The following is a 25,622-nucleotide window of genomic DNA, read 5'->3' on the forward strand; positions in this document are numbered from 1 at the left end:
GTGCCAGGAAACAGTATAAATAGAAAGGTAAGTAAAATAGGTCATACCTTTGCATGTAGGCCAGTAAAACTAAAAATAGTAATAAAACTTAATGGTGTCTGTTTCTTAACATCTTTCTCAGAGTTACAAAGTCTGAAACACACATCCCTACAAGTGTTTGGTCGTGGTTCTAAATAGTTAGGTTTTGATGGTCCTGAAAGTAGCTATTTTGAATTTATGGCTACTGACATGGGAACAGTCTTTCCAGTATGTTAAAATTAATGTCTCTTTTATTAACTACCAGTCTTAACTTTTTCAATGCTAATAGCAAAGAATTTTAAGTGAGTAGTTTAAGAGCTTATGTGGTTTTTAGTAGGTAGCAAAGAGATTTGTACCAGTGTCTATTGCTTTCAGAAGTCTGTTTCTATCATGGGCTCTTACTTGATTTACATTCCAATTATGCAGATTTCTCTGACAGAGAGGAACATTGATCTAAAAGCTGAACCTTTGTTTAAGGATATCTACAATAAAAAATAGGACCAGTTAGGCATCTGATTTTCCAAACTTCTATGTTTGAAAAATAGTTAAGAAGAAGAAAATAAAGTAAGGAGCAGCAGCACTATTTCATCCAAAGTACTTCCTAAAGCATGTTAACCTATTACCCTGCTGCTAACCTGATACAAGAAGAATTTGAACCTTGGGGATTTTGTACTGCTCTAGCATCGCATGTGATTTGTGTCCATAAGGTAACAATTTCTAACAAGTGTAGAATGTGTAGTCCTGTTAAAGAAAACAATTTTGTTTAATGCAATGTTGTATAGTGTGTGATCAAAAATAGTCATTTTAACATCTGTTGTCTGGCTTTCTGATGCCTGTAAGTTTGAGAAGTCAAGCTTGAACTAATGGTGCTTAGTGTATACAATATACATTCATCAGTACACAGATTCTTAGACTGTATACTAATTTTATGTTAACTACAGAAACCTGGGTGTCGGTTTGGTTTTTTGTTGTTTTTTTTTTTAAATTATATTTTCCCTTCACACACCTTCTTGTTTGTTTTTTTTTTTTTAAGAAGAATCACAAAAAATATTTTTCTAGTGAGAATAATCTTGTAGTGTGCCTAGATGTCACCACAGTAGACAGACAGTTTTAATCAATTTCTTGTGCTGTGCTTTGCTTAAGTTTGGGACTGCAAAAGAATCTATGTACGTACCAGATGCTTATATTGAAACTTGACAATGTTTTCATAGCAAATGCTATCTTCACAATAATTGATTTATTTGTAGATAAGTCAGATAAATACGATTCTAGAGATGTGGAAAGACTTCAGCAAGATGATAAATGGATTGAAAATTATCTGATTTGGCGTCATGATGTTGTGGATGATACATTAAAGATGATTGATGAAAGCTTTCAGTGGAGGAAGGAGTATACAGTTAATGGTAAGCTATGCTAAATAACAATTTTGATGGTGTTTGTCGCTTTTCTAATGAGCGACAACTGATTATGTAGTTTCATAATGTGCCTTTTAAAGTTTTGTAAGTACCACAGGGTGGGTGTGTGGGGGGTGGGAATTAGAACTATTGCTTTTAATGTTTATCTGCACTGAATGGAGTCCTTAAAAAAAAGCAAATAACAACAAAACCCTCCACAGAAACCAGGGTTCTGTTGTCATAGTAGCACTGGTCTGTCACCCTAAGTAGAATAGGTCTGAGTTTTATATTGTTGTATGTTGAAGGTGAGCTCTATATACAGGACTTCACAATCTGAATTAAAGATTAGAGCAAGAGGGGCTTAGATATGAACAAAAATATACATTTGCAGTATTTTTGTAGTAAGTCAGTTTTTTTTTTTCCTTGCTTTTTCCTAAATAGATCCTACTCTACAGCATGAAAGGAAGAAGATAGTAAAGATTTCAAGAGAGTTCAATATTTGTATTTGTTTAGTAATGGCCTTGGAAAGTGGGTTATAAAGGCATTTTTGTGTTTTGTTGCTAGACGTCTGCATTTTTAGCGACATCTATTAAGTTACAATGCGATTACTAATATGGTTACTGAGATAATGTTTCTTTTGGTTTTGCAGACTTGACAGAATCTGTCATTCCAAAATGGTTATTGGAAAATGGTTCTCTCTTTCTGCATGGATATGATAAAGAAGGCTATAAATTATGTAAGTTACACAAAATATAATATTTTCAGTCACTGAGCATTATTTTTTGTTTCCAGCAGATTACCATCTATTCTGAAAAATAAACGTTTTAAAACCAGAAGAAGGTACAAATTGACAACTGGTTTTTACTAAAAATGAGAATTTTTAGTAAAAATAAGAATGGTAATTTTTAGTATCTCTTTGTATTACAGAAGTGGAATGAAATTATGAAACTCTGTCCTAATTATAATGCAGCCTTTAACTTTCCTTTACATTGTGTCTGTTCCTACTGTGGTGAATATGTGACTAGTATAAGTGCTCATTACAGTGCATTGTCATTGCTTTTCTAGCAGCCCACATTTTTGCAGTGGCTTTGTTTTTTTTCCTTTTTTTTTCTGATGTCCTTGGAATGTTCAGTAATAGCATGGGCAGCTCAGGATTGTTCAAGTCTCAAGTTGTATGATTAATTTCTAGTAATTAAAAAATTAGATTTATAGGGAACCAGTAAACATTGCCTGAAATACTCCCAAATTTGTATTTAATAATATATAATAGATGGTCAATATTATGACAGCAGACCAATTCATAGAAAATATGTTACATGTTTACTTTTAATTAAGCTTAAATCCTGTGAGGCAAAAGAGGCTTTTTAAGCAAATGTCTCATGAGGCTTTCCAAGCAGTGATCTTGAACCTTGAAAAAGACCAAAAATTTAAATCTGAAATTCTGCTTTTCCTTGGTTTCCATGGGCTAGTGTGCACTTCCAGAAATACGCTAACAGTCCAGTTTTCTACAGAAATTACTGTTTTAAACACCAATACAATTTTCTATTAAAAAAAATCAGAAAAATGCAGCTTTTATGCTATAACTGTGTTTTGTCAAACTGCCCCTTCTCATTATAAGTGCTGTATGAAAAATTGCTGCTCTGTTACGCTTCATGGTTTTCTTTTGTCTTCCAGGGTGTTCAAGGATAAGTGGTAGTGATACCTTTTTTATAGCACTTGGAAATCTGTGTGTGATTATACTGGGTGGTTCCAATTGGTGAGATAGGGAAGGAAGAGAAGTAGGAAAAAACATTGGTTCCTTGCATCAGTGCTTGGGCTGAGAAAATTTCATGACAAGAATGTGAAGGCTGGCTATATAGTTTTATTTTCATTGCAACATAACTAATGTCTCAATTTTCCATACCTGAAATGTTTCTTCTGTGAATGTTACTTGGGTCAGAGTATCTGACTTGATGTGCAAATTCAGATTGTGTCATAGTGAAGAGCTCCTTGTTAGTTAACATTTGAGTCTGCATTCTCCATTCTCATTCTGCTGTATAAAACAGACATTTCAAAGTATAAATAAGTTTTTCAAGAACTATTGGTTACTTTCACAAGAGCCCTGTGTTTGAAATTCTTTTGAAATTCTGAACTTACAGTATCTACTTAATATGCTGAGTGATTTCACAACCACAACAATACTTAGAATATATGCAGAACATAATATTAGGACTACCTTATTATAATCCAGAAAAAAGTAGCCTTTATAAACATGAAAAGTATTTTTTTACTCTGTTTGTTCTGTAATTGTTTTTATTTCCAATTTTTAAAAATTTCTGTTATTAAAATGTGAGCAAGGAAATGGTGGGGAAAATGCAGTTGCTTCTCTGGCTGTTCAGTGGCCATAAAATCAGTAGAAATGTGGACTGCAAACTCAGAGGAGTTAATAAATTTCAGTGCATCTTGTGTAGTTATTTGCATAGTGGTTTTTGTTAATATGGATCTGTTTTTTCAATTTTTATGTGTTTTTCTTCTCACAAGTTTGGTTCAGAGTGAAGCATCATATAAGAGATCCTAAACAGCAGCTTGAGAAAAAGAAACTGGTAGCTTTTTGGTTAGAACATTATGCCAAGAGAGATCATGGAAAGCCCTTAACAGTGGTATTTGATATGTCCGAAACTGGTATCAGTCACATAGTAAGTATTTTTATTGCACTTTTCTGATTGCTTTCTGAGTTATGTAACCTGTGTCTCTAGAAAAATAGAAGTCGCTGTGCAGTCCTTGACATCTAAATATCTGTGCTGGGTTCAGCAGTAGCAGTCATGTTTCTCCTCCTTGGTAGCCGGTGCAGTGCAGTGTTTTGACTTTCGGCCTGGGAACAGAACTGATAGCGATGTTTTGGTATGGCCAAGGACTTTGTGAGCCTCATGCTCTGCCAGGGAGGAGGGGAAGCCAGGAGGAAGCAGAGACAGGACACCTGACCCAAACTGACCAAAGAGGTATTCCATACCACAGCATGTCATGCCCAGGATGTAACTGGGAGTTAGCCGGAAGGGCTGGGAGACTGCAGGGTTGGAGGAGGTATCGGTCAGAGCTTGCTTGGGCTGGGGGTGGCGAGTTATTGGTCAGCTGGTGGTGAGATGTTGTATTTTCTTCCCTTGTTATTTCCTTTATCATTGTTATTATTGGTGGTAGCAGTAGTGATTTGTGTTATACCTTAGTTACTAAACTGTTCTTATCTCAACCAGTGGGAGTTGCATTCTTTTTGACTCTCCGTCCCTCCGGGAGTGGGGGGAGTGAGTGAACGAGCTCTCTGCCTGGTTTTAAACCACGACAATATCATAAGAGTTGCTTACATAAGTGGTATATAGGGCTTTTTCCCCATGACATGAGCAATTTCCAAAATCATTTGTTATATATTAAACTTCAAGTCTTGTGCAGCACAAAGTTGTTTTTACTTTGGTGGCTAGGCCAAAATAACTATATATAGTAGTTCACCAGCTTGGTTTGTTGGTTGTCATATATGATATTAGCAGAACTTAGTTTCTAAGCACCCAAAATGCAGTAGGCTGAGCCATCTTTTATTGTGAGTACAGTTGCTGCTGCTTCTTCAACAGCTTTGTTTTCCTTGTCATCCTCTTTTCTGGATAAACCAGTCAGTCGAGTGAAGGATGGAAAAAGGGGATAGTGGTGGAAGATGCAGTGGCTGAAATTTTTGAGAATGATAATCTGTTCTGATAAATCAGCGTCTTCAGTTAACAGTTCTGATCCTGGTCCTGCCTCTCTGTCCTCCATGCTATGTATGCTGTTCCTGTATATTTAAATTGTGGTCATTTCTAAAGTCCCTGCATGCAACTCCACCAACTTGAAATTCCATCTTCTAGGTATTTGGAATAAGTGTATAAAAATAATTTCATACCAGTTAGTCATATGTCAAGTCAGTAGTCTGCTTTGGGCATTACTTAAAGATTTGTTGTAGTTACACATGGGTTTGTGTAATACCTTTCCTGAGGTAAACTTCAGAGAATATTGAAGTTTAGATGCTCATTGGAATTTAGAAAAAGTTCATGTATGTTACATGAAACTTAAAAATGCATTTAAGAATCTTCCTGAATTGATAGTCTTAAGAACTGTTAAGTTCTGTGTCTGTATGGAAAAGTGGAACATCTAAAGAATGTGATCTGTGGGCTTTTGAATTTTCAAAACCTTTATTTATTGCTTCTTTGGCCATAATATTTCATAAACTGATCCTGAAAACAATGCTGTGAAATGTTAAAATTTCCCCCAAAGTCCTCCCCATGGAATGTTCGTACTTGGGAAAGCCAATAGTTGAGTATCTTTTAATTTTTGCTAAAGCTTTCACAAAGCATGTAACTATCTGGTTTTATGTGACATCTGGAATTTTGTAGCGTTTGAGGACACTCAGCATTTGCTTTTGCTTCAGTGGTTCTTGCATCCTATGTGAACGTGTTGTAACTTAGAGGAACAGTGCAGGAGGTGACATTTGAGTAATTTTAATGTAGATAGGTGAAAATCTACAGAGTTCTCTGTCATTTTCTTCAGCTGAGTTCAATAGAGAAGTACATTTTTAGGACTCGCTTTAAGAAGAAGAATCTAAGCTGGTTTAGAAAAGATGAAGATCTTTCCTATCATGACATATTTATAGATTTAATCTAATAACTAAAAATCTCCCAGATTGTCTGTAGATTAAAAAAATTAGGCTTATTTCCACAGAATCTTGGCTATCCTGCCATTTCTACAGCAATGGCTGAAACTTGTTTGTTGTTCCTTCTTTGTAGTGTAGTGGGAATGCATTTAAATATAAGGAAAAAACCCTTTCCTTTCTGCTTTTTTCTGACAAGATTAATGTTGCATTAGGACCTTGCAGCTATGCAATACAGGGCCACAAGCTTTTGAGAAGATATTTTAACAAATACGGTTTAATTCAGTTTTGCAAGGCAGGATTGGTGCTCTTATCTGTACTATCCACAGTTCTAAAGATGATACAGGAGCCATGTTTATATAACAAGAATTGAGGATTTTAATAGTTTCCTTGATGTGAAAAAACAACTTGATTTGGGTTTTATGGGGCATATCTTGAAGCAGCTTTTTTTCTAATGTCTTTGGGACTCCCAGAGATAACACTGAGACAGCAAGTGCTGTCCATAAGTGTCCCATTGTACAGTGTTGCTGTGTAGTTAGAACATGTCTTACAGCACAGAAATATATTTTTAATGGCTGTTTGTACCCATGTAGAGAGTTGAAAAATTTTTCCTGAAAGAACTTGGATTTGTTCCATAGATCTCTGTAGATCAGCTTTCACCACTGTTCTGCAGCCAGGTAATTCTAATAGCTCAAGACTTGCTGCACCAGTTCAGGTAACTAGAATAGATGCAGTTCTTGAATGGTCTGCTGAAGTCTGTACTTCTAATTTCAGACCTTGATCACAGTAATGGATCCATCCTCCTAAAATCTGATAGTGCTGCTTTTGGATAGGCAGTGGAATAAAGAGCAGCATTCTTCTTAATGCACAGGAGATTCTGATCAGTTCTTGGGAATCTGTCACTGTGTTTATGCTGTTAAATGAAAGATACTGTATTTAGTAAAAGCAACAGCCAGTTGAGATAAATACTTGTATTAAGGCTACCGTCTCTCTAAAGATAAGCTTTCAGCTAGTTTTCAGTTAATGAAGCTGCTAATAAACCTTTCAGGTTGTGGGTAATCCTCTTATCCAAGGTGGTGTGTTGTTTTGGTTTTTTTTCCCCTCTCTGTCTGCAAATGCTGTAATAGCCTGTTTATATCACTTTAGGAGCCTGTTCACCTTTGGATCCTCTGTCAACAATATATTTTGTACTATTAAAGTTAACAGTAGCGGTCACTCCTATTAGAAGCACTGGGGAAAGTATGAGTACTCATATCAGGCTTCCCACCTAACCAAAGTACCTTATTGTTTTAAAGCATCTCTTTATATCTGTTTCATAAAATTCCTTTTTTTGCCCTTTATTGTGTAGTCAATTCTATTATACCTGGATTTTGCAATGGAGACTTGGCTGTACTCTTTCAGTGCTGCTGCTCATTGGATGGAAGCACCCTGAAAATGGGTGGTATACAAGCAGCTCTTTTGAGAGCTGCCTCTGGCCACAGTTTTTCTGCATACCACAAACTAATGCAATATGTAACAATATGTAAGATAAGTTATTGAAGGGAAATGTTTAATGCTCTCCCTTGGAAGGCTTTGAGATAATCTGTTAGGCTTCTCTAGTGCTAATGGTTTATTTTTCCTTTATCTTTCCTGTACAGCTTAAATCCTGCTGATACTATTGCAGTACTTTAGATACCTAATTTACTCCACTGAGATTAAGTCTGTTAACTTCTTTCTTAGATCATAAAGCTAAATTTGACCACAATCCTGCAGTGTTTTAATGAAGTGAAAAGCATCGCATTGAGTTAGGATGATGTTTGTAGTATGTGTACAATTTGAATATAGATTAGGAGATAAGTATTTTATGCTATTCAGTAAATGCCTTAGCCTAACTAAGCCTGCACTTTTCATGTTCTGATTTACATTGCATTCACTCTCTGCATTTATTTTAGGACTTGGATTTTGTTCGGTTTATTGTCAACTGTTTTACAGATTATTACCCAAACTTTCTCAGTAAGTAACGTGTATTAGCTCTTAAGCACTGGAGACTTGTGTAATAATAGCATTTCATAATATCACAGATGATGGTGGGAAAACTAAGTCTTGGGGGGGGAGGTCGTCTTTTTGCATGTGCTTTATGTGGTAACTACATAAAATACATGGACGTTACAGATGAGTATTTTTGTGCTCATGAGTCAGCACAACTTTGTATTGTAAATAAACTTAGATTCATAATCAACTGGCTTTTCATGAAATAATAATCTAAGACATGTTTTTACTGATTAAAAATCTAATAGAATTTATTTGGCCTGTTTTTTCATTTGCTACTTATTACTTGGTTAGAAGCTTTGCAAACTTGCATAACAGTTTGTATCCATTATGAGTCTTCAGGGGACAAAGAATGAACAGCTATAGAAAATTTTAGGGAGCAGTTGTTTACTGTTGACGGGAATTAGGCAAGTTCGTGTGTGTGCTTGGAAAAACTTGCATACTTGCCTGCTATTTTTTATTTTATTTTATTTTATTTTAGTGGATAGGCAAACACCAAATAGCTTTTGCTATCTCTTCTTAAATGAGTCATAAATTTTAGGTGAAAATGTGTCTGTAAATTTTGAAAATCTGTGTAGCAGCTGCTTAAAGTCTGAATATTAGATTTCACCTTGCTGATCAAAGTTCAAAATTTTATCAAATATCAGATTTAAAGACAAGTGCAACATCATGTTTTTTTGACATTCAGGAGAAATATTGGGACACTTAAGAGCCAGAGGACTTTTCAGACTTCTGCTAAAACAAAGAAAGCTTAGAAAAAATGTAGATTTACAAAGACACTTCCTATTTGTTTAGGAAGAAGGGGGGTGCTGAATATACGAGTCAAACTTGTTTTCCAGTCAGTAGTTGCTTTTCAAGGGCAGGCTGAATCCTACTGCTCTCTGACTTATTTGAGAAGATTAATTATAAGTAACAGTATGTCAGAGAAGTAGTATCCCAGAGAAGTGTATAAGCTGTGTATAATTTAGAATTTTATTAAGTGTTAGCTGTTTCCTTGGAAGGTGTTTTTATATGATAATAGAAATAGATTTTATACAGTTGTACAAAATTGTTTCTACTGGGAGGTGAACATGGAAGTTTCTGAAAATGAGTATTCACTTTTTACATGACCATTATTGCTGTGCTTTCTCTTAAACAGAAAAATAATGACACTTGGCATTCAAGACTTTTTCCTCTTTTTGTCTTTTCAGCAAAGATAGTTATCTTTGAAATGCCATGGATCATGAATGGTAAGTTGTTTGGTTTTGAGGTTTTGGGGTGTTTGTGTTTTAGATGCTGATGATTATTTTTTTATTTTATATGCTACTGCATAGATAGGAAGCACTTTTCTGCTCTGTGTAGATACCACCAAATGATGAGAATTGTTAAACACTTACCTTTAAATTTTTCAGTTAGTAGATTGCATACTTCTTTTGTTTTTCCTTCTAGCATTGTATTTTGCATCATACTTCACATGGAGTCTGTATTCAACCTGTTATCTTTAAAGCTTGGGAAATCTTGATATTAGTCTATTCCTTGAATGTTTCAAACTGTTTCTTTTCAAAGCTAGGTCTGTTCATAATGTAGGAATACTGTCATCAACAAATGATGTACACTCGTAACCAGCCAAAAAGTAGAAACATAATTTAAGATAGATGCCTGAGGTGGGGTACAGACACTAGTACATATGTTTTTATGTGTATACTTCAATAACTATCTTTAATTATAATGTATATGAGAAACATGTTATTCCTGTATTTTTACTATATGAATACATATTTAAGTGCTGGCTTTATATATTTCTGTATATTCATGTTTTGCCATCACTGAAATAACTGTGGTGTTTGAAAATCCTATGTAGACATAAACAGTTGTCCTTTAAAGGAGCAAAACGTATCCAGAAAGAAGAGTGTATACCTATCGTTCTCACTCTCTTGTCCCTCAGATTTGGAAATATAATTGGTTTTGCTCCCTCAGTACTTCCTGGGCTAAATTCCAAGACAAGTTACTAACTCAGATATTCTTTCTGTGAGGGCCTGTGATCTAACTACATTCATCTATGGAAAAGTATATGTCAATAAAATATTTTCTCTGTAAATAATACTCTTTTCCTTGCACTGTGTATCCCTATGGTAATAGATAGTTTCACAGCAGGTCCTGCCATATCTTATGGGATGTAGCTCACTTGTGTTCAGTAAGGTCTACCAATGCACTGGAAAAGAAAAAACAAAAAACCAAAACAAAACAAAAAAAACACAAAAAAAAACCTTCCGGACAACTTATGTGTTCCTTTTTGTTTGTTTGTTTTTTTAAAGCTGCTTTTAAAATTGTGAAGGGTTGGCTTGGCCCAGATGCAATAAGCATGTTAAAGTTCACGAACAAGAGTGATGTACAGGAATACATTAGTGGAGAGTATCTGCCACCTCACATGGGTGGAACTGTAAGTATATTAACATTTCATGGTCCTTTTGTGGTAGACTGAGACACCTATATAAATTACATATGTGGGGTTGAGAGTTGGCGCTTCATGGATGTGAATTTTCTTGGAAGTTGTTCTGCCAATGATAATTTGTAAATCATATTAATATAAAGTAATTTATGACAATTTTGTATCTGGCAGTCTTAAGTACAGTAATAATTTTTCTGAATCACTTCACCCACTTTTAAGTCACTGGATACCATGTAGCTTTTTAGACCTTTAAAAAAAATCCATTTTAACTGTCATTCTTCCTCCTATTCTTTTTTTTTTTTCCTCCCACCTGATGAATTTGAGATTGTGTTGCTTAATAAAATATTTTCTGTGAACAGAAAATAGGCTTCGTGGCCCTCAGTTTTGATCCTGCTCCAAAGCTGCTATTCATTAAAGATAATTATATTGCTATTGCTATTATTTTGTCTTTGCTGTCTCTAGGGCTGCATTTTAAGACATGGCTGTAGAAGATTCTTTTTAAAAGGGTACAATATTGCTGCAAAGACTATGCCACAATCCAGTATCCCACTAACAGAACCTGAATCCTATTCCAGTGCAATCTAAATAGCAAAACAGTGCAAGCATCTTGTACATCAGGTTTAACTTTTCACAAAGGTGGTAAATCACTTCACATAATCTTCATAATTTAATAGAATAATAGGGAGCATCAGAATAGAGTAGCAATAGTAGGAGAGGCCATGTTCATTTGTATATAAACTCAGGGTAGCCAGAATATGAAACTTGTATTGGGAACATAAAGGACTAAGTACGTAAGTTACTACTGAAAATAGCAGCCTTTAAAAAGTGCTTTTTCATGAGACTCTTGAAGAAAAGATACCCTCTTTCTCCATGGAAAATTGCTGCCCAGACTCCCCAGCCTCACATAAGAACTTTCTCACTTTGAAGAAAGCTGAAATTGCTGAACTTCAGGAGTGGGAATTGAAGGAAGGGCTGATGATGTCCGATGTGGTTTCAGTAAGGATTTGAATGGGGTATAGTAAGGGTTCTGGGACTAGCTCCCGCAGTATTGTACTCCTGTTGCAACAGAGGGGAAGTTTCTTTTCCTCCTTCTTAGAGCTACTTCCTGTCTGCTTTTTAGACCAGCTTGCCTCATAGGTAATTACATCTTTAAAGAAAGAACTTCTGGCATTGCTAAATATCATCCTGAAGTGTCTGGCTGAGTATAGTCTTTAGAGTTATTCTTTATCCTGCCTTGGTCTCATTGCCAGTTAGTGATTGTTGACCACGTTGGCTCCATGTTACCTGTCTTCTAAGAGTGTTCATAAATTTCCCATCTAAGGTTTTTCCACTTTTCCTAACATCATGTTAGTCTTTGTTTTGAGAAAAACATGCTTGTGGAGACCTCTCTTGAAACAAACATTTTTTAACTTCTTGCTGGTTAGCATAGCTTGGGAACTTTTTTCTTTTCTTGTGGTTATTACAAAATTACAGTACAAAGAAAGTTTTTTGTCACATTTGGAACCTTCTTTAGAAATAGTTGTCATATCTAAACCATGTTTCCTACAGCTAAAAAGAAACTTGAATATTATGACTGAATGCTGATTCTTGATAAGACCAGATTCTGCAGTTGTGCTGTGGCTATAAATAACAGTAGTTAAAATTTAGTGGCTTCATTGGGTGACTATTTATTTGGCTATTAATGATGACAAAAACTATTGGTAGTGTCACCTTTCTACACAGGAGTCCAACTTAGAATGGATAAATGAAACATACAAGTCATGTGAGGAAAAAAAAAATTTATAGTATTTTCATTTAAAAAATACTAGAGAAGGTACTTCTCATCCTCCCAAATAACTGGTCCTGTAAATATCTCCTTATGTTTTAGGATTCTTTCAAGTACAGTTATCCTCCATTGGTTGACGATGATTTTCAAACTCCTTTATGTGAAAATGGGCCCATTACTAGTGAAGATGAGCATGAAAGTAAAGAAGAGATAGATGCGGACACCAAGGAGACTGGAGAGCTGAATGAAACACAAAACCTTAATCAGAAAAAGGTATCTTAACTCTGAAGGCTGAGGCAAGCCTAGTTAAATGGTTAGGTTACAAAGGGGGACAGGAGTCGTACAAATTTTGTTTCTTGTCTGGCTTTTGTGTGTTGAATTTTTTTCTTCTTTTTTTCTGCTCTTCATTTTGTCGAAAGAACCCATTAAAACTGAAGATTATTCTTTGCAGTTTCAACCTTGCTTGTTTTCTTTTAAGACCAGTTTCATGCTTCTGACTGAGCAAAATATATACCAAGTATTTAGTGTATGTATCTCTGGAATACAGCAAATTGTTCAGTAAAATTTGAAAGTTTTCTGTGATTTGTTTTCAAAGTTTGTCTAATAGATTTATTTTTAATTTTGGGTTATCTAGTGGTAAATCTTAAAATACATATAGCTTTCTTAGAAGTTGAAGTCAGTATGTACATGAGAAAATATTAACAGTTTAAATATTTATACTATACTGGATATTAATTTGTTCTCTTAAATTATTGATAAAACCTCAGCATATGAAAGTTTTCATTTAGTCCTAGGAGAAATTGTGTCCCCAATCCATCAGTTCTGTTTTACAGCATAATCTTCCTGCAGTGGTGTTTGTCCAGAAATATAAAGGCATTATTTTACGCAAGTCCATATGAAGTGTTATTTAGGACTACGTAATGGTAGTCAGTGAGGATATTACTCTTAAAAATAGTAGGAAAAATCTGAAATACACTACTTTTATGCCATAATTAATTTTGGAATATGCGTTGCAAAGCTTCTGTTTAGTGGAGTAGAATACTTTGAAACGCAGAGCTCACTTTTAGTCCAGTTGTTCTTTGCAGCTTGGCCAGCAATCCAAAATAAGGTAATTTCACTGACCTTAGGGTAAAAAGGAAGCATTGCATAACCATGGCAACTTCCTGACAATTAGACTCAGTAGCTTGTTTTGATTGTAGCACATCTTCCAAGCTCTGATTCTCGGATACAGAAGTGTGGAAAATCCTTTTTCAGTGCATAGGTTGGCTTTGGTGCTTAATAACCTCAGTATGTGTTTTAATTTGCTTGGCTGACTTCAGCTTTCTATGCAATTATTTTTAAGAGTGAAAATGTAAAAAAACATCTGATTTTTAGTTCATGGTGTTTTCTTTTTTTATACAGTGTAATCAAACTGCTAATCATCTTTTCAGTGAATTAAGATTGACATTCATGCTTATCATGTAGCTATCAGAAGGCACACTTAAGGCCCTATGTTTGTTTGTTGGGGGTTGTTTTTTTACTATTTTAAAATTGTTTTTCAGAAGTACTCCCTCATTGTCTCTGAATGGTTGGCATTTCTTATTTCTAAGTTAATTATTTTTTTACTTCACTGTGTCTAAATATAAATACTCAAATACTGTTTAGTAAGGCCAGCTTTCAAACTAGCAGATTTAAAGTGATCTGTGATATATCGTCTTCATTATTTACTGCACTACCAGTCTTTATATACAGACTCTTGTCATCACTAAGAATTAATGTTTTATTTTAGATATATTTATAGATATATATCCATATAAATATATATATGTATGTGTGTGTGCACATATATATATGTGCTTCCCCATATCCCACAGAAGGACTTATTTCTTTCCACAGAACAGAGGGAACCATGAGTGATAAACTTCGTTAATAAGTGCCTGTCCTGTAATGCCTCTGACTTTAATGTGTTGGTGGCTATAGGAATATTTTTTTTCTGGTAATTTTGATTAGATTTATATAGAATTAAACCCAACACATAACTAGTGCAGTGTATTTACACACTAACTTTTTACTATAATTATAGATATATATAAAAAGGAAATAAAATTGCTGTGTGGTTTCTTTTTATAAAATCTATTTTCTATAAAATTTTGTGTTCCTTTCATTCCCATATTTCTAATTTACATAAATGGAATTCTCTTCATGTCTTTTCTTTGTATTTTAAGTTCAATAAAACCAAAGCTAAGCAAACTGTTCAGCTAGCTCATTTTGAGTTATGATGTCACTAATTTTTTCAGTCTCCTGTATTTCTTCCTTCCCGGCCCTGTTTGCACGTAATTCCAGACTTCTCTAATTTTTTTTTTATAATAAGATGTCCAGGCCTGCTGACATCTATTTTCTTAGTGTAATAGAGGAAGAATCTCGGAATGTAAATATTTGCAATTTTGGATTCACCAATTCAATCAGGATTATTTCTTACAAGTTCTTCAATACTTCAGAATTCCATCTAAAAGCTGTGAAGATATGTTTAGGAATTGTGCCATGCAATAAAGTCTGCAATTGTTATTGTGTTTTCTGTTCAGTGTCGCAGTGATTATACAGGCATGTTTGCTTTAATTGAAAAGTTTTTGCAGTGGGATATCATCAGTGCTTTGTAATCTTAAATATTTGAAGTACTAGTAATTTAACGTGTCTGGAGTTCTCAAAAATAACCAACATGAACATCAGGAAAATACATGGAAAAACAAAACTGTAGTTTTGTTTCATGCGTGTTTAATACATTATGTAACTTCTATAACAAATCATTTTATTCAGCGGACTTCAAGCAGCTTCAGGGAATTAATAATTACTAAACTTGGCCTGCAGTATGTAAATTGTTGAGATAAACCTCCCTAGATTCTCTGAAATACCTGCATGATATTGTAACCTGTATAACCCAAGTTTCTAGTTAATCATTATAACTGTCATTTTTACTCAGATGAATTCTGTAGAACAAATTTCCAAATCAGAGGAAACTGACAAAACAGAGATCAAACCAAAAAATGCAAAGAAAGCATTAACTACTTTTAAAGGATCTTTATTGCATATCAGGTAATAATTTTTTTTTTTTAATGTATCTTGGACACTTGAGTACTGAACTAGTTGGTTTTTCAAAATAAGCTTTTTTTTCAGGCTATTAGAGGAAAGCAAGTTGCAAACATCCCTCAAAGAGTTATTTAAGAATTATTTTATTTTTACAAAGCTCAAAGAATATTTTTGGGTTTATATGCTTTTAGTGAATCTTTTGGTGTCATCATTGGCATGCTTAGTAGGTGTTCATTTCATACAATCATAGAAACATTTCATGGTTTCCTTTATATTAAGAAATTGTTGTTGGATTTAGTTAAACTTGTGCTTAGCTGTAATGAGAGCAGTGGTTTGACATTGATTGCATTGGCTTAACAAAAACCACTGTGTTTTCTAAGACAGCTTTCACTATTAAATCTCTGTTGAATTCTTTTAATGTGTACGCTAGTAGTTTGCACCAATTAAACTTAATGAAAGGGTTCAATTTATCTTGCCTGGGAAGTGCTCTGTATAAGTAACATATCTGTTCAGAAGATTTTGTCATCCAAGGTGCTTACATCTTGTAGTTTATCTGCCTTTTATCATTAAACTGGGGGGAGGGGGGAGAACAATTAAACAATTTCACTTTTTCTTTTCACTGCCTTTCAGGGTAAAATGATTTTTTAGAGATTGATTTAGGTGTTAACTTTCATTTTCACTTCCAGTTTTCTATTAGATGAATGAAGAAAATATCTAATTTGTAGGTAATTCCTTAGCTAATTTTGTAAGTGCTGTACTGACTTAGTTTTGGAATGAATTTGAATAATGACATGCTCATTTCATAAAAAAGAAAGACAAATTTTCCTGATTTTGAAACTAAAACTCTATACCCCTTTGTGCAGAAAACCTCCTCTGTATAGAGTTAGTTTTTCCTATGGCAGGACAAAGGCATAGACTGCATAATTGTAGTTTTTAGAAGAATGTTTAAAGCCAAAAGCATCCTTGATCTTCCATCCACTTCTGAAAAACCCAAACAAGCATAAAACAAACAACCCAAAAAAACCATGACCAACCAACAACACGAACGAAATCTCAAACATAAACACCCAAAACCCCAACATGAACTGTACCTTCTTTTCTCTCAGAATATTTCAAGTTCTACCATTGAAATGGAAGTGCTGGAGTTAATGTAAATTACATGAAAGAGTAAACTTGGTCAAGTTTAGAGGTGCTAATATTTCTAGTCTTGCTATCATGGAAAATAAAATACTGGTGTGTCCATTTTCCTTGCTGTTTGGTGTGTTGATTTTTTTCTTGAGTAAGCTCTTGAAATTATGTGCAGTTGTTGCTCTTTATTAATACTCTAACTCTGTAGAAGCTAGAACTGGATTTTATTTTCCTTCACTCTTTTTCAGCTCACTGAACCAAAATTTATTGACCAGATGATTTGTGACTAGTCACATGCACCTCTCTTGGAAGCCCTGCCAGTATAGTTAGCTTGTATCCTTGCTGGATAGCAGCATTGTCCTGTGAAGGGAGCAGCTTAGAGCATGACTAGGAAGCTGAGGCACAGCAGCTCTGGCACCATGAAATCACCAGCAAGCCTTTCTGTGACTAGCTGAAGACGCAGTGAGGCCTCCTTAGAACCCCTTGCAAGAATACTCTTTACCTATAACTGTGTGGTACTTGTGGTCTTCTTTTTCTTGTATTTGTAGCCATACTAATCAGCTGGCTACCTAACTTAGACCACAACTGTATTTGCTTTGCATACTGTACTATAAAAGGCTGGTCTTTATTGGCTTTCCTCCTGAATAAATGAATTGATTTGGTAAGACAAAAAAAAGCAGCAGTCTATTTGCACTGTCTGGCAAAAGTGTAGCTCATGTTGTGGGTATATTTTGAGACAAGAATTTCTAGTACAAGCTGGAATGGTTACTCCACATGCATCAAAGTGAAAAAGTAGGGTTTCTAGACAAATTATAAAGCTTCAGTGTTCATTTAAGTTTAAACATCCCGCCCACCTCCAATGCCTTGAAACTGGTTGACTGCATAAACATCAGGCATACAGCAGTGGCCCCAAGCCTCACTCATTTCGTTTGTTTGTCAGTAGCCGCAGGTAGTGGTGGAACAAGAAAGATCAGGCTATGGTGGAACATTCCTTTCCCTGAGCTCTTTTTCTGGCTTGTTTTGATGTTAGTTATGCTTTCCTGCCTCATTTTTTTGTTCATCTTGCAATTGCTGTAACAGGCAACTGAAGTAGCCCAGTATTAAGGTATCCGAAATACTTTGTAACAACAGTTCTTCATTTCCTTACTGATGTTGGTTACCTAAGTTGAGAATTTGGGAATGAATTAAAAAAAAAAAAAAACAAAACCACAAAAAGCCGCATCAAAACTGAGAGAAGGGGATACAGTTCTCCTATTAATCTGTTTTAAACCCATCAGTTTCTGCTTTTTGACTCTGCACACTTTCTTCCCCACTAAGAAAAAGAAATAAAATCTTGTGGACTGTCTAATGCATTGTAAAGCAGAGACCCCCCCACAACCCCTCTTAACCTCCCCATACAGTCACTGCCAGACTGCTTCTACCATGGGCTTTCAGGCTTGCCCTATATCACCAATTTTTCTTCTCAGGTAATACACTGCTTTAAGGGAGAGAAAAGAAGAATTGGTACTGTAAAATGAGGCATTTTGAGGAGGAGGTCAAACTAATGTGAAATTGGCATTCTAGAAAGGGGGGAAAGGGGAAAAAACACCTTTGACAAAACTTTCTGTCAAAAGAATACGCAGTTCTCATACTGTATAGTATGGGAGTTCTTTGTGTACTCCTAATGTGACATGGAAAGAACCAGTTTTTCACTTGTTACTTGAGTTTCCTCTGAACCTGTAGTATATGAGCATGCCCTAGTTTCTGCCTAATAGTATTCATTTGAATGCTTATACCAAAATGAGTTGTGTTAGTTTGATGTGGTTTAAAAGATTTCATGCATGACTCTCCTAATTGCACAAGAATATTAAAAGCAAGCAATAACTTTTATTTATGCATGTGTCACCAGAAGTATGTGGAGATTGACTCATAAGTACAAGTAGATTTAGCGTTGAAATGATTGCCACTCACATCTATCTGCCTGCTCCTCTGATGTGTGCACTACATCCCTTACAAGGATAGATGTATGAGATGGTAATTACTCCATGGCTGTGACACCTTGTACTCTTTAATATTAGCATGAATTAAAATTAATGATGCTTTCCCTTAATGTGCCACTCTAAGATGCAGTGGCTGAATTGACTGTTTATAGCTGTTAGCTATTCTTGGTGTTGCAGGTGGTCATAGCTCATCCAGATGGAAGAAATCGAGGGCAGCAATCAGATGAGGCAGCTAGATCTGCTAGTGCTCATGAGTCAACCCTGAGCTTCACTACAGAATTTCTGCATTTTGTTTTCACAGCTTTCTTGGTGAAAAACTGTTTATAGTGACCGTAGCTGCAGGGTTGAAAGTGTTTTTTTTTTTCCTCTGTGGTCATATTTTTTTATGGTATGTTGTATAGATAATTTGAAGAAACTAACTTTTCCTAAATGTCTTATTAGCCCAGCAGAAGAGCTATATTTTGGATCCAAAGAAACTGGAGAGAAAAAATGTTTGATAGTTCTCACAAATGTCACTAAAAACGTAGTGGCTTTTAAGGTAAGTATTTTATATGTGGCCTCATTTACTTCACTTAATGTGTAACTTGTTTTGAGTAAGGAGGATAAAATACTATTAAACTCGATTTTCAGTCTAAATTTTTTATTCTGTTGTGATGTTTGGAGTAGATCAAAGAAATCTGGCTGAATTTATGCCTGTTATGTAGCACCCTGAAGAGAGTAATCAGTAATAAAAATGTTTGGAGCACTGACTGAGAAAGAGCTATGGCAATGGTTACTTCTTTAGTAACCTAAGAGTCTAAACTCTGAAACAGTGCAAATCAATCTGCAGATGTCACTATCAAAGGAATCAATGCAGTTTTGTTTGCTTCAGAAATACTGAGTTCACTTGCATCTTGATTTGTTTTTCCACCACACCTTTTGTGTTCTCTGCACAAACAAATAACTAAAGTTTCCATACTTTCATATCAAAAATTTTAACAGATAGTGCATTTAATATTCTTGGCTCTTTTTAAATATGTATATAAGAGGGGAAAAAAATGGTATATGTCAGAAAAGAAGATATAGAAGTGGTTGAGAGAGGAAAAAGTGAAATACCAGTATCTGATTACTCCTACAAAAGAAAGTATTTTAAAGATTTGTCTTAATATTTGTCTTAATATTTAAGCTTTTGGGGATTTTTAGTTGTTGCAGAGTGAATGAGGTTATGAAACATTAATACTTTGTACATGCATTTACTGTATGCTTGCTTAGTATTTCTTGTTTTTAGGTGAGAACAACTGCTCCTGAAAAATACAGAGTTAAACCCAGTAACAGCAGCTGTGAACCTGGCACATCATTGGATATAATAGTCTCTCTTCACGGTGGTAAGTAAAAGCTTATAATAGACTTTTTCAGAAGTCCAGGCGAGTTTTAACAGGCTGATGCTCTAGATTTGTATATGCTTGCTGGGGTTTAAGACTGACAGACACCTGTGTCTCCTTGCCTCTTGTATGGGAATGTTCCTCTTTGTAAAAAAAACATGGGTGTCAGACAGTGTTTGAGTAACTGCCTGTACTGATTAGCTGCTCCACTTATGCATAAGCGGCTGTTGTCGGCAGCCCATTCTGTTTCTTGTCTTCAAAAAATAAAAGGCACAGTGGCAGGTGTCTCACTTGTGCTCTGCTATAGTTGGAGTTTATCTGTCGTAAATCAGTTCCCTGAATTGTTTCAAGTTCGGGTAAATTTGCTGGAGAAAGTATTTTTTACAGAATCCTGGGTTGTGCTTGAATCATTCAGATGAAACTAATTCTGTAAAATTAAACTAGAATTTGGGGAAACTAATCAAAATTATTGAGCTTAACATAATGATTTATTTTTACTTCAGTGTCTGATGTCCTGCAATAAACATTTTGTTGGGTTTTTCGTTTGTTGGTTGTTTGTTCATTTGTTTTTTTCCCAAAATGCTTCTGTAAGCTGTGTGATAATGTCATTTTATCTAAGGACGCTTTTGCTTTCCATTTTTTTTTTTTTGGTCTTTGAGGGCAGGTTTTGCAGCTTCTCTGCAGGATCGTTTCCTTATAATGGCAGCAGAAATGGATCAGTCTTCTGGAGCAGGTGTACCAGAGCTGACGCAGTTTTGGAAAGAAGTCCCTAGGACCAAAGTGATGGAACATAGGTGAGCATACAGTTTTCTACTGGCAGCAATTTTATTTCAGCCAGCATCATTTGGCTGATTTATAGCATTTGCATATCATAATCAGTGAAGGATTCTCCAAACCCAGTTGTGTGCTTACAGACTTGAAATGTATTGCTGAGGCTTCTGCTCTGTTTTAGCTGATTAAACGTAGATTAAGAGTAGTGGAGAATATAATTATTGTCTCTTTAATATTATATGTGCAAGTACTTTATCTGAAGAGTCTACTTAGATTGTATTATGCATATTTCTCCCTTTTTTGTTTTGTCATGCTGGGAAATTTTAGCATTTCTCTTCCCTGAAAATAGAAAAATGCCACAGCCTCCATTTAACAGTTTCTTTAGCAAATAAATTCATTCCCATCCTGATTGACTTGCATGTTATTAGAGGAGCTTCTGCTGTATTTTATAAGTTGTGTAGGATTCCGCTACCTTCAACTGTGGCTTGAAATTTTGTTCCTGCATTTTCAATTGTGGAAAAGGTGGACTCTATTAAAAAACATTGATGATGAGGTTTAAAATGTAAAGAAAACCTTTAGATTTTGTTTGCTTAGATTTTTTTGGTTTGAATAAATTGGTAGTAAATATTTGACTGACTAGCCCAGTACATCCTGTGCTATGAATTTAAAATAATACATTGTAACTGAGCATGCAGATAATCTTGATCTTGTTTTCTATATCAAAAGCTGTCAAAATGTAATTGTGGACTGAGGAAGTCTTTTCAGACCATCATTGCAATAGTCGTTTAGAAAACTAATTGACCAGAACAGACAATAAAACACATATAATAACTGGAGATGGACTGTTTACTATTAATGATGCAATGTTACATTAAATTTATGCTTGGTGCATATTTTTTTTTCCCTCTTCACAGGCTCAGGTGTCATGTCATAGAAAGTAGTAAACCTTTTTCCCTAACATTGAAAGAGAATGCATTTAGTATTCCAGCAAAAACCAATGAGGATTTACATATACAGGTAACAGTGTATTCCTTTGTCTTGAATATTGAACAAAATTATAGAATACGATAGAGATACAAGAATTTGTACTAAATCTCTTTGGTACTATGTATATTACACTAGTTTAAAAGCTCAGCAGCAGAAAGTAACTGAAGCTGTGATAATGATTTAATAATTTTGTGATTGGTTATGTTTTAATAAAACACTATCAGTGCAGTTTGCTCATTCCTCTTGTGTATATTACAGATCTGGGGTATCGGTGAACCTCAGTGGTATGTTTTGGTTCCTAGTATAAAGATGTCACCTGCTTGATGTAGGCAGTAGGGACTATCCATAACTTAAAATTTGAAGTTCCTGTAGTGCAATTGGTTCCTGAAATATGTACTGATAAAAACTGTATCATTAAGTCATCACAAAGAGAAGTCTTTTTGTGTCCACGTGTGTGTGTGTGTTCCCTCTCCCCTCCCCCTGTTTATAGTTACTGGCTAAATAACTAACAAGTACTTTCATGTGCAGTAATTCTAATTAAGTGAAACTATTTCTGTTTTCAGCTAACTCATTTACTACAAATTAATAAAAGACTTCAAGAGCAGATTGATCGCTGCCTTTGGTTCCAGCAGTTGTCAATTCTTTTATCATTACTCTCAATTACTGTTGTTGCCTTCTGCTTCTACCTGACGTATACCCAGAGAAGCTAAAAAGAACTCCTGTGCACTGGATGCGCTTGCCTGTCGTGACTGGTTGGAGTGGAAGAGATTGCGGTGCTGCACTCAGATTCTGGAACTGCCAAAATGAGGGTTGTGAGCCCACAACAATGAATGATGGTACAATTTGCTGAATGAAAAAAAAAAAAAAAAAAAAGAAATTAATAACCAGCAAAGGAAATTACTGAAAGTTGACACTTGGAATATGGCACTAGGAAGGTGTTAGAGCTAGGACCTATTTTCACTGTACAACTCAATAAATACTACTGAACTGGAAGGAGAAAACCAAATACAGCATAAGTTAAGACTGTTTAGGGTTTGTTTTTTTCTTAACTACTTTAAATACAGTATTTAATTTTTTTCATCATATTCATTCTTACATTAAGAATTGCTCTCACAGAAGGTGCTGTCAACTTACTGTATTCAAAAGGTTAACCTGTTCAAGAAAATTTACAGAAATGATGTAGACTACAGGTAGATTTTTAATATAATCTGTATACATGCCTATATAAAGGAAGATATTTGCTGTTACTGATTATTTTGGTAATTCAGGCTTATTTCTTTCACTGGTTAAATTCCTTATTTTTGTGCTTTTTCTGGATGCAGAGTTCTTGTAAATATTTCCTACCAAACAACATACAGTCATACTGACCAGGAATATAACCCTTGTTTGATTCCAAAGATATTAATGAAATCATCATGATAAAACACAGTTCCTGGTTTTTGTTTGTTTGAAAGCAACTCTGTCAAATTGTGGAAGGAATGTGAGAGTTGAGTTTTGATGACCTATTATTGGTTCATAAAAGGCTAATAGCATAGTCAGTGTACAAACTTACCCTGAGATGTGCAATATGCTTAAATTACAGATGAATTTATGAAAAAAGCAAGTCAAGTCAAAAAGCAAGGAAGATTAAATACTGCTGAAGGCAACATAAAAGTGTTATATCTGCCATTTCTCAGTAACTGGTGGAAGTGGTGTATGAAGCTAGTGAGAACTATTAACAAGGATTCTTTGTACTCATTGCTGTAAATACGTTTATTAAAATGATAAACACCTAAAAAGAGACTGATTGTATCTTTCATACACTTAAAATTTTCACTCTTGATGATGTTTAAATATTTAAAATAATTTCTTTACTAGAATTAATTTTTGCTACAAATTGGCTTTGTAACAGATTGTTTAGTTTTGTCTGCTGATTTCAGCAGAGGAAGAGATCATTGAGGAAAAATAAAGGTCATGCTCTGCTTCTGTTTTTTGCTTACAGTATCTTTCCGGTGCATTGTAGATGTAGTATTATCTCTAGAGCAAAGGGCAGTTTAAAAAAATGCATTAATTAACACATTAATAAAGCAGTGATACACTTACTAAAAAAGTTACCATGTAAAAGGCAAGGCTACAGAGCTGCTTGGTGCACAGACTTCTTTTCTACAATGTTTTACCACATCTGCATTTTCTTCATTTGTCACTGTTGTCATTTCTGTTCAGTTTGCTTCTCAGTATTTTGTTTTCTTAATGAGTTGGCAGCTTATATTGATCACTGCTTACTCTGAGGCTGTTGTTTAAATTATTTTCATGTGCTTAGCTTCCCACAAAATGGGTTGTTGTCTTGTTGAGAAAGGTAACAAAGTAATTTGTAACCTTAAAATAATAGTGACCATGCTATTAAAATGTCGATTCCTTAATTTGAGTGGATTGAACAGCACTTTACTGTAAAATTGCAAGAAATATATTCTTACAGTCTTTGCCAATATGAATATTTTAATGTTTTGGTGCTTTCATATATTTTCAGTATTTTATTACTATGCTGGTATTTTCTTTGTATGATAAATCAGATGAACATCTTTTCTATTTTAATATGTTTTAGAAAAATACAGTTATGAAATAAATATAAGGAAATACGTAGTCTTGAATGTTTAGTCTTTCAAAAATGGCTGCATGCCCTGAGGCTTTTGGTTTTCTTGGTAGTCTGCAGATACTTAAGATGAAGGATGGGTCAACCTGGTAATGACCCATAGTAATAGAAATTGTGATAATACTTGTCAGACAGCTGTAAAAGAGATGATCCATGAATTCTTACACAGAGTGCCTAACATAATAACATGGCACATGATATTGGCAGGTGAGCACCACCATGGCACAAATGATGCACCATACAAATACATATAAATATCTTGGTAAAACTACTATGTAACATCACACAGTAAATGGAAAAAATACATATAAGAAAAGAAAAAAGGAATGGTAAAGTAACTTTAAATAGAAATTGACAGTAGTTTACTTTTTATTTTTCTTCTCTGAGAGTGCAATTTTTTCTGTCACCTAAAACATATGGTGATCCATCAGTATTTTCCCAGTTTTCACTTGTTAGTAGTTGCAGGTTTTGTTTGCCAGCCTTTAGAAGCACAGATTTCAGCCAGTCCATTTTGGAAGGTTTTGTGTCTGACACACTGAAGTTGCAGAGTGCACAGCATTCATGTGGTATGATACCCAAAATTAAGAGAATAAGCAGAACATTGCTTTCCAGTTTTTATTTTTTCACAAGACATGAGACTTAGTTTATAAATGTGGGACATTTTAGAACTTTGCTAATTCACAAAATAGGATTTGATTGCAGTATCAAGATACAAGATTTAATTTTCCTTTCCCTCATTGTAGATTGGCAGTTAATCTTGGATTTTACAATTAAGCAACAGCAATGACTATAATTCTAAATATTAGCAATTTGTGCTCCAAAAGAACACATACACTTTTCCTAGCAAGCAATTTTTGTGCCTAATTCTTGGGTTGAGTTTTTTACTTTATTTAAGCAAAAGATTAAATTTAAGACTTCCTAGATAGTGCTTTGTCCATAATCTCTTCCTCTACTTCCAGAGTCATACTATGGGATAGCTCTGAACCATAGGCATTCCAGTGGCATCATTCACATTGGCTCTCATGTTCATCCTGAAATGATTTACTGTGGTTTAATGTTACAGTGTGTTTGAATGCTTAATGAGCCCTATCCCTGTAAAGTGTTCAAGGCTAGGTTGGATGGGGTTTTGAGCAACCTTGTCTAGTGGAAGGTATCCCTGCCCATGGCAGGGGGGTTTGAACTAAATGAGCTAAAGGTCCCTTCCAACCCAAACTACTCTATAATTCTGTGATAAAAGCATATTTTACACAGGAAGATTTCATTTTTTAATAGTGGCAGCAGGAGTTTTTGCATAAGGATGCAATCATACTGGTTTTTTTTAATTAGATGCAAAGCCGAGGTATTTTAAGGAAAAAATGTGGGATTAGTCTAATTGGAGGAGGGGGAAATCTTGGTTATAGCATTTGGATGCATCAAATAGGACCAAGAG

General features: G+C 34.8%; 1 protein-coding gene across 1 annotated transcript in view; it reads left to right on the forward strand.

The window, feature by feature from the left end:
* Nucleotides 1-24,183, forward strand: part of MOSPD2 (motile sperm domain containing 2) — a 31,299-nt gene extending 7,116 nt beyond the window's left edge. Inside the window, exons 3-15 of the mRNA XM_062603833.1 lie at nucleotides 1,266-1,421; nucleotides 2,062-2,148; nucleotides 3,933-4,087; nucleotides 7,986-8,046; nucleotides 9,273-9,311; nucleotides 10,377-10,501; nucleotides 12,378-12,548; nucleotides 15,232-15,344; nucleotides 18,887-18,983; nucleotides 19,713-19,809; nucleotides 20,471-20,600; nucleotides 21,492-21,594; nucleotides 22,128-24,183. Of these exons, the coding sequence (XP_062459817.1) occupies nucleotides 1,266-1,421; nucleotides 2,062-2,148; nucleotides 3,933-4,087; nucleotides 7,986-8,046; nucleotides 9,273-9,311; nucleotides 10,377-10,501; nucleotides 12,378-12,548; nucleotides 15,232-15,344; nucleotides 18,887-18,983; nucleotides 19,713-19,809; nucleotides 20,471-20,600; nucleotides 21,492-21,594; nucleotides 22,128-22,274 (1,481 nt within the window). The 3' untranslated portion in view covers nucleotides 22,275-24,183. The remainder of the gene's footprint in view (nucleotides 1-1,265; nucleotides 1,422-2,061; nucleotides 2,149-3,932; nucleotides 4,088-7,985; nucleotides 8,047-9,272; nucleotides 9,312-10,376; nucleotides 10,502-12,377; nucleotides 12,549-15,231; nucleotides 15,345-18,886; nucleotides 18,984-19,712; nucleotides 19,810-20,470; nucleotides 20,601-21,491; nucleotides 21,595-22,127) is intronic.
* The last annotated feature ends 1,439 nt before the right edge of the window (nucleotides 24,184-25,622 follow it).

This window comes from Pezoporus occidentalis, unplaced genomic scaffold, assembly GCF_034315485.1.
Source record: "Pezoporus occidentalis ecotype Australia unplaced genomic scaffold, CSIRO_AGI_Poc_V1 ctg81, whole genome shotgun sequence".
In the NCBI taxonomy this organism is placed as follows: Eukaryota; Metazoa; Chordata; class Aves; order Psittaciformes; family Psittacidae; genus Pezoporus; species Pezoporus occidentalis.